The sequence below is a fragment of the Helianthus annuus genome, chromosome 10 (assembly GCF_002127325.2).
Source record: "Helianthus annuus cultivar XRQ/B chromosome 10, HanXRQr2.0-SUNRISE, whole genome shotgun sequence".
NCBI lineage: Eukaryota > Viridiplantae > Streptophyta > Magnoliopsida > Asterales > Asteraceae > Helianthus > Helianthus annuus.
The window spans coordinates 121,210,451-121,220,488 of NC_035442.2; the positions used below are offsets into that span (position 1 = coordinate 121,210,451).

The 10,038-nt window shown below is 35.0% G+C and overlaps 1 protein-coding gene across 1 annotated transcript; it reads left to right on the forward strand.

The window, feature by feature from the left end:
* The first annotated feature begins 1,201 nt into the window (after positions 1–1,201).
* LOC110882654 lies at positions 1,202–7,540 on the forward strand. The gene is made up of 3 exons (XM_022130625.1): positions 1,202–1,237; positions 2,718–2,840; positions 6,764–7,540. Exons 1-3 carry the CDS (start codon positions 1,202–1,204, stop codon positions 7,538–7,540), a joined length of 936 nt encoding a protein of 311 aa, XP_021986317.1.
* The last annotated feature ends 2,498 nt before the right edge of the window (positions 7,541–10,038 follow it).

Sequence of the window (10,038 nt, forward strand, 5' to 3'; positions counted from 1 at the left end):
TGAAATTTCTTTGAACTTGGGGATAATGTCACACTTCAGGTTTTCCTGCACATCTCATTTTACGATATAATTATGTGAATGGATGAACGAGACTTATTTATTTGATGACTGTTGAGTTGATTATATGATTATGTGTGATATGTGATTAATGTGTCGATTAATATTGATATTATTATTGTTGTTGTTGTTGTTGTTGTTGTTGTTGTTGTTGTTGTTGTTATTATTATTATTATAAGACCAACCGCACATTTAAAACAATGTGTGCGACCAGATGGCCCAGCAACACAATTCCTCAATTCCTCGTACACTTCTTTCAAATTTGACTGGCAACCACACACCCCTCTTAGCCCAGAGCCAGTTTCATTGAGAGCCCATGATGAAACCTTAAAGAGGTCGCATGGTCATTGGGACCGCACACATGAATGTGTGCGGCATCTTTGCCCTCCCTATATATATATACATGCGCTGCCAACAATTAGGGAATATTTTCCCAATTATTTGACGACAATAATCCCTAGATATTCTCTCTCTCTCTCTCTCTCTCTCTCTCTCTCCTCATCCACTTTCTCTCTCTAGAAAAACCTTAAAATACACCAAACCCTCCCATTTCCTTTTATTCCAACGGCAGCATCATCAACCTTCAAGACAGCTTGTGTTCATCGCTCAGGAGCTTCTTTTCCTCTGATTCTACACACCTCTCACTCTTAATTAAATGGTTGGTGTACTACCTCCATGATTGAGTGATAATATATGATAAAGGTGTTTACTTGGTTGATGATTTGAATATTAAATGATATGGTTCATGATAGTATGATAATTGAATATTAAATGATATTGTTCATGATAGTATGATAATTTATTTGTATCTTGTTTGTGTGATATGATAGAGAAATGTGAATAGTTGTTGAGATAATGATCACAAATCCGATCTTGTGTCCATGATTGTGTGCTTAATAGATCTAAGGATATACTAGAAACAAGCCTCAATATTGTTTGGATTATACATGGATGATATAAGATGCTAAGTGTGGGTGTGCACTACGGGTCTGTCTAGATCCATGTTTGTAGATTGATGATTTTGTATGATAGAAATATGAGTAGGCAAATAAAAATGATGACTGCCATGATGATTGTATATGAGGGTGTTAATTGATCTGAATGATGATGATAGGATGCTAGATCTAATTACTTGTTAACAATAATGGATAGTCCGAATGTGTTAGATGAAATGTCGGAAGTAAGAGGTTTGTAAAAAACTGTGTTTTGGGTGAGTGAATCATTGAACATGAAATGTTATTGTTGAATTTATGTCCACACCGCACACTCGCTAAATGTACAAATTGTCTTGCACTGCGTACAACACATCACAGCGGGTTACACACCTAGAAGCCACACACTTTTAGTGTACAAGTGACAGATGCACAAGGTACAAGCAGGTGTTGCACGGTCGCACAGTGGTGTGGACCGTACACTATTGTACAAACAAGAAATACACAGGGTACAATTAGGGACTGCATGACCGCACACTTGGAGACAGGCCGCATACTAGAGTGTGGACCGCACACTCTATGTGGGCTGTCCAATGTGGGCCGCACACTCTTTATCTGGACTGTATAACTTATTGGGCTGCACACACATGTACAAACTTTGAAATACTTGGACCAGGTCACACACTTTCTTAATGGGCCATAAGGCTTACTGGATTGCACACTATCTATTTTGGATTGATCATGTTACTGTTCACCAGTTGTGGATTATGTTATATGTTATGCTTGTATGCTACCTGATAGTTATGTGTACAAACATGTGAACTGCTTGCATAACAAAAACCTGACTAGTATTGGTAATCATAATAGGACGTGGTTAACCAACTATTAAAACAAGTAAATAACATGCCGAGCAAACCAAGGTGAGTTCACACACTTTACTAAAAGCATGCGTTCCCAGTGGTTGGGAAACGGAACGTTGGGAAATGGAACAAACGACACTTTCCCAGGTTTGGGATTGCTTACCATTCCGGGTTTGGAATACGGTTAATTACTATTTATATTAGATGCAACAAGTGTACTAAACGCAACTCTATCACAAAGTCCCTACTTTCTATACCGATTAGTCGTCGGTACCTGGCGAACGGGTTATTAGTTGATAGCGCTATTTAAGTTTCACCAACCTCACACCGTGCTTGGAGAGGATCGGCAGTGAACTACTAGACCTTGGCAAACCGTCAATGAAGATAGACATTGACAAATGGGGCAACTATGAAACAACAGGTCGCTAGTATTCGGTATTACGCAGTTTAGTAGCTTACATAGGGGGTAGCTCCCCATGGCATGATATATATGATCCACTTTTCATCTTTGTTAATTTAATCCAAAGCTTTTTTATTTACAACTTTGGTCCCCCATACTTTTTATCTTTCGCAAGTTTTTCGTTTTATGTTTCGTTCTAAAATTTGCGAGTGAATACGTCACAACGTGTGTGTATGTAGTTCAACGTTTTTGGTCTGTTTTTTTCACATTTGACAGGTATGTCGCAACGTGTCTATTTTCCCTTTTTGGCAAGTTCTTCACAACGGGCGGATCCTACATCAACTTAGTTATTCTTTTCTACGTTATTTTGCGAGTTAACACAGCGCAACGTACATGTATTTAACAAGTTTGTCACAACGCGTGGGTCCTAAATCGACATAGTTATTTTTTATATGTTATATGTTTCAGTATTATTTGTTCGCATTACACGCCGCAACTTCAGTGTTGGTGATGGCTACCAGCGGTGTGGCATTAATGTTATTGAGTATAGTTTTAGACCCCCGCCGTAACACGGGATGCTTAATTCTAGTTGTAAATAAATTAATAAAAATAAACTCTGCTAAATTCAAAAGAGTTGTTTGCTAGGGATAGAGTTGCAAGTGCTCGAAGTTGACAACGAAATGAAGGCAGATGTACAAATACGTAGTTTTACTTCTAGATCTCATTGTGTGCAAGTTTGAATTTGGATGCTTTTTTGGCATTTTCTTATATTGTTTTAGGAAACTTGACATCGGTTTTTATGAAATAAAGTTATAGAGTTTTAGTCTACGGTAATATCTTATCAAAATTGCTAAAACAAAATATAAATGTTTATGAGACATATCAAGAAATAGATAACCGAATTACTCAAAATAAAATATTTCTCTGTTCTTGATATTGATAACACCGAATTACTCGAAACAAAATATTTCTCTTTATCAAAAGAGGTCAATAGTGACTTAGCTTTAAAACTTTCTCATTTTTAACAAAAGAGGTCAATAGTGACTTAACTTTCATCATTGACAGATTAACTTATAACTTGGAGTCGAATTAACAACTAATGGACTCATATCTATTATAAAAAAAAAGTAAAAAAAATAAAAACCACATATAGGAGTTTAAAAGGAAAAATCAATGAAACTATGAGGATAACCCAATCATTGGATTCTTGTTCACAGTTGTTGCATTCCATTTGGATCCCGTTTTCCTACACTAAAGGGTATTCTAGCATTTTTCTTCCCGTTTGCATCTATATTGAACTGACGGCCATTCTGGCCAACTCTCATTTGCCTAGACCATGCCCACATTTTAACTTTTAACATCTAAAGTCCACATTTTTTCATTAATTGTCAAACATCCACATCCAATTTGTAGCTAAGTTTGTGTACAACCTAAAGTCTAGTGTCTAGTGGTATCAAGATATTTGAAAAGTGTTCATGCCCACATGCTAGGGATGGCAAAAATAAACTCGAGAGGTATTGGTCGGGTATGGGATTAGTTTAAAAAAATTCAGATATGGGATTAGATGATACCCGACCCGATTACCCAAAAACACATATACGTTTACCCGAACTATATACCCGAAAGTTTTTTGTTTGTATTTTTGTTATCCCTTAACCCACATCTATTAGTGTGTCATTTTAGTAGGTTCAACATGTTAAAAATAATCTTTAGAATATTTATTTGATAATATTATATATATTTTGTATGTCGTGAAGTATATAAATAAAATTTTATAAAAACTATGATGTTATTATTTATTTATGATAAAACTTATATGTATGTAATGTTTATTTTAATTTATAATTGTTGTTATATAAATAAAAATAATACAATAATTATAATAGTAAAAAAAGAAATGTAATTGGAAATTTCAGTCGGTATCTTTTAACAAATTAAGGGTTATGTCGGATACCCGCGGGTATACCCGATACCTGACGGATAATTACCCAACAAATACCTGACGGGTATAAGATTACCAATACCTGGCCTAAGCCCGGCCCATTGCCATCCCTGTCATACGGTTCTAATCTTATAGTGAAGCAATAGTTGTCTAACGGAGATGGCTAACGAATTTGAGAACATCACATGATCTATATGTGTTTAATCTTTTGTGGAATAGAACAAGATATTGGAAGTTGTTTGGTAATCGAACATAAAGCTTAGTTACTTATTATGTTAATTGAGCAAAGTATCTTAAAGAGTTCTCTTATGTATTCGAATGTAAATTAACGAGTAGTTTTTTATCCATTTGTCTAAATCGGCCCAACTATCTATACTTTCTATAAAAGGAGAAATCTGAGTGACATAAGAAAAGCTGAGGTGGCAGCCATAGAGGCTGTCCAACAAGGCTTTTCTTATGTCATTATCGCATCATAATCCTTAATATATAAAATCACTTTAATTTTCAAAGGTCTGGCCCACATCTAGAAAATCACTTTAAAATCAATTCAAACATCTGTCCATATCTACAAATGGGTAGCTGTTTATAAAACCAATTCAAACCTCTACCCATATTCAAAATTTAAAATTCTGGCTCCAAATTCAAAATTCAAAATTCAAAATACATATGAATCTGGTTCCCTATAAGTAACATATATGAATTTGGCTCCACATTCAAATTTCAATTTATCTCTCTCCTTTATATTTGCGATCATATCTCTCTTACTCAAATGCATAGCTCTCATGATTGAGCCGGTTAATATTTGATTACAGTTCTTTGTTCCAATATCATTGTTCCAACATCGTTGTTTCATTTTAAGCTCTGTTTCACACACCAACGTTTGACCTCGACTGCCACCGTGTCACTCAGATTTCTCCTTTTATAGATAGATGGATGGATGGATGGATGGATGGATGGATGGATGGATGGATGGATGGATGGATGGATGGATGGATGGATAGATAGATAGATAGATAGAGGATGCAGAATTTGCATCTTCAGTCTGTTCATCTGCGATTACAGCTTTTTGTACTTCATGTAATTTTCCCAACATCATTGTTGCAACATCGTTGAGTGTATGTTTTTTCTTTGATTTTGAATCTTAAAATTTGAACTGATCTATTCTAATTCTCGCTTTATATTTCAGCCTAATCAGAGTTGTTTAGAATTCAAACAATCAGTTGCGGGTTATTTTAGATTTGTGGATTCTTTTAAACTGTTGATATATGTTGATAATATTTATTTTAAGGTGTTGATATATTTCACCTTTGTTTTTTCCGAGTGAGCAGTGGGGAGTTCTTCTGCACTGTTTTTCAAGTCTGAAGTGTCACACCCCAACCGATGGCGGAAACATCGGGATGAGACGAACAAATTGCTCAAAACAACATAACACTAAATGTGACAATATGAATTAAATCATTTTATTAAAACTAAACAATAATACATTGTTTGAAATAGTAAACATAAATTCAAACATTGTTTAATTGCTAAAATGGGTATCTAAAGCCATCCTAGCTTGTTTCTTGAGTCTTGTACCAATCAACCTGCAATATGTATTAAAATAAAATCAACAAAATATGTTGGCGAGTATACAAATTTGATACATAGCATAATAAAATGTTTGAAGTTGCTCATATCCAACGTGAATAACATGATTACACATTAACAGTATATACTCAAAACGATGTTACTCTATGTGTCCAAACCAAATTTTAACGCAATTAAAGTGCCTAACCCAAAAGTATAACGGGAGGTTTTAACATAGATTAACCTAACAATACCCGCGAGAATAACAGGAGGGGCGTTTCTCAACCTATAGCGCTACCATTGTTAGGGGAGGCTTGCAAAGTTAATGAACACATAGTCATGTGAGTTTACAATAGCATAACATGTATAACATGAATCAAATGTATCACGTGCAATTTGGATAGAGTGTGCATAAAGCTGTTTGAAGTGAATAATGTGATTGATATAGAATACATATTGCACCCAAAAGTGTTAAAATGGAAAATGGGTCATGTATACTCACAGTGGTTGCGTTGCGATTCTTGTAATAACGCACGAGTAAAGATGGAGTATCCAAGAAAGCGAATGAAATGGTTATCCTAGATATATGAAATAACACATAACGAACTCGTTATTATTTGTAGGTTAAATATAACCCTTAATGTTTTATAATGTTTTATCGTTTACAAAATAATTACATATTACAATTTGATTTCATCATTAACCTTTAAAATTCACAAATTTGACAACCTAAATAAGTAAATAATAATGTATCCAAAATTTAATGTCATGAACCACGTATCTAATGACTTATTTTATTTCCATAACTTTAGTAACGGTCGTCTTCAATATCCTTAATTCAATGTGAAAAAAACCTTTTGAAAGAACGATATGATATAAAAAAAACACACGCACCCATATACATATATATGGTTGTAGTATCCTAATCTTGTTGTTATACTAATTAAAATATATAATTATATAATCTTAAAATAAATACTTTTACATTGCAAAACTTTCTTAACAGTTAGTTTCATCTTTTAAAAAGGCGACAGTTGCTGATAAAGTCGTTAGAACTACTAATGAGTTACAATGGAATGTCCTCTGCTCTCATCCTCCTTGTAATGAAAGAGAATGGGAGCAATGGACTGGTTTGTTGAGAGTTCTAAATGGTGTGAAGCTTCAAGATGGGCCTGATACATGGGCTTGGAAATCGGATGGTAATAGTGCTTTTTCAGTTGCTGTTGTTCGAGACCAGATTTTGAGGTGTTCAATGTTGATTGAAGAAGAATGGAAACATTGGAATCGTTGGGTTCCGTCGAAGGTTAATATTTTTTCTTGGAGAGTCGTTTTGGGGAGGATTCCGGTTAAGGAGGAATTAGCTAAACGAGGCGTTGTGCTTCATAATTCTGTGTGTCCTATGTGTAATATTAATATTGAAACGGTGGATCACTTGGTTTGTAATTGCAATATGTCAAAGGTTATCTGGTGGAATGTCCTCGCGTGGGTGAAGCTCCCAGTCGGTACTTTGTTCGGAGCGGCTAAAGAAGTCTTAAATTATATTGAAGGGAGGAAAGGTTCTAAAGTTTGGAAACAGGTGATAAATTTGATCTTTCAGATTACTATTTGGCATATATGGAAGACTCGTAATGCGAAGGAGTACAGGAACATTCAAGTCTCTGGAAACATGGTGGTAGATGACATTAAAGCTGACTCCTTCATCTGGTTAAAGAGTCGATCAAAATTAGATAAGGTGGATTGGGGTAGATGGGTGGATTTCAATATTCAAGATATTATTATATAATTTGTGTTGTGGGTGGGTGAGGTGTTTGTTGCTCTTTCGTAGTTTTACTCTGTCTTTTCGGGTTTTTACAGCATATGCTGGCCCTATTCTATAAATCATAGAATCCACCGTTAAAAAAAAATTAGTTTCATTTACAAAGAAAAGGCAAAGTTATATATATTAAGATAACCTTAACAGTTTGGTGCCATCTTCTTCTTCGTTATGATAAGGAAAATGGCGCAGACTATTTGTTATGTTTCGTCCAACCCATTTCCAACCATAGTTAAATTCTTAGAGCATCTCCAATAACAACACCTAAAAACACCTAAAAACATGTCCAGTCAGCTGCCACATCAGAAAAACACTCACCCTTCAAAAACATCAAAAACCCAACCAATAAGAAAGCATAAAAACACTTAAAAACATTGCCACACCATCATCACCTTTTACATTTAATTTTAATTTATCACCCAACCCCCCACCCTTTGACCCCACCACCTGACAAAAAGCTTCTCAAATATGCATTCTTCGTGAAGTATGCATCTCAAATACAAAGGGTAAAAATGACACCCACAATAATGACAAACTGATGAGGTGGAAAAATGCCAAAAAACAACCCAAACAAATGTGTTCTTGGAGATGGTCTTATGTGATTAGATGACTATTAATGCTGAAATAACAATGATGTTACAAGGGACAAGCGAATTATATACCGAACAACAGGAACCGAGTTCCGTCGTAACTCCGGTTGGCTTCGGGTTATTCGGCGAAGTTCTGGCGGCCTTCCAACAGCGAGAGAGTTCTCCGACGTAAACTTCCGGTGATGTCGGCTTTCTCCGGCAACGTGAAGGTGGTTCGGGAGTCCTCCGACGAAGGTGTTGGTGGTTCAAGCGGAAAGATGTTGTGAAGGTGTGAGGGTCGACGAGATGGTGTGGGTGTTATCGAGAGATAGAGGGTGTCGAGTAGGAACAGAAGGGTGTGTCGAGAGTGGCTGGGGAGGATGTCGTATATATAGCATTTTTCGGACTCGTGATTTTAGTATGGTTGAAGTTTCCGAAATCGAACATGGTAAGACTCGATGAATGTGGTCATGACCTTTGTATTCGTTCTTGATTGATTGTAAAAAACGGAAACGCGTAATCGATATCAATCACCGATAAGTCAGCGACTATAAGCCAAAACAAAGGAAGGTGGTGAAGCTGTTTACGCGGCAATCTTCATTCAAAAAAAAATCACTTTTGACACTAGTATGTGAGGATTTTGACTATTAGATTTGCACCAACTTAGTTCTAAAATATACAACAACTTTGTTATAACAAGTTAACTCAGTTATTTTAAGAAATGAAATAAACAAAGTTTTTATTTGTAATATTAATCAATTTAAACATTATAAATATTTAAACAACCTAATTAATTTTATTAAAGAATAAATTCTTCAACGATTAATTATTTCGCGAAAAAAATTTTATGAGGTTCAAAAGTTAGGATCCGAATTCAAAACAGGTCGGATTTTGGAAATCCGTTTTTGGCGGATGCTACATGAAGTGTAGAAAGTGGAGTACTTCATGAAGCGTCGATGCTGTTCCAGGTTTACTTGTATTTATTATCACTGATGATGTCCATTTTATATATTAGTTCTTCAATCAGCTTAATCATCAGCCTTTTATAGCATTTAAAATGCATCTTTATAATAAATGAAGAAGTTAATGGTAATTATGAGAGCCTATCATCATACCCTTCTGTAGGTTCTTATGATTTAAAGTATCGCTTTATCAAGCAAGTTGAGGATCAAGTATATGAGGATAGGGCTACTGTTCAAGAGGTGAAGATGTGTTTTGATGGACTGCATCTAGGTTTGTTTACGAGAGACCAAGTGTCCAGAAACCTGATGGTGATTTCTTTCTGCACTTCAGACTTCAAAAACAGTGCAGAAGCTTTTCATCACGTTTTACTACCATTGTATCCTTCTTTTACATCAGACTTGAAGAAATATACAAGTTAAAAATGTCATCATACCCTTCTGTAGCTTCTTAAGATTTAAAGTATCGTTTTATCAAGCAAGTTGAGGATCAAGTATATGAGGATAGGACTACTGTTCAAGAGCTGAAGATTATTAAATTTCGTTGTTCAGTTCTCAATGTAATTGTTTATCTACCGTCATATGTGATATGTAAATTTTAATTCTATTAATCTTTGTAGAGCATTTTATTTTTACTAATTTGAGCATCAACAGTTGTTAGAGTTGATACCTGCTATTGTAAATGTTGTGTTGCTACTGTTGTCAACATCTGTTATTCCCAACAACAGTTTCCAAAGAATTGTCAACCATTGACACAATAGAAGTTCTGAACATTCTTAGAAAATAGGTATTTTGAAAAAAATTTGACAAAAATCTTTAAAAGTCTATTGAAAACAACTGTTTTTAAAACATCTGTTTGGAAAAAGATTCATCCACTGTTTAAAGGTATTGTCTGTTCTTATAATTTCTATTTTTTATAACGACTGTTCAGTTGCTACTG

What these genes read in the sequence shown, in the direction of transcription:
- LOC110882654 (XM_022130625.1), top strand. Translation starts at nt 1,202, where the DNA reads ATGGATAGTCCGAATGTGTTAGATGAAATGTCGGAA. An exon ending in TGTTAGATGAAATGTCGGAA is followed by an intron (nt 1,238 to 2,717) that starts GTAAGAGGTTTG and finishes TATATGTTTCAG; the next exon opens with TATTATTTGTTCGCATTACA. An exon ending in CGGGATGCTTAATTCTAGTT is followed by an intron (nt 2,841 to 6,763) that starts GTAAATAAATTA and finishes CTTTCTTAACAG; the next exon opens with TTAGTTTCATCTTTTAAAAA.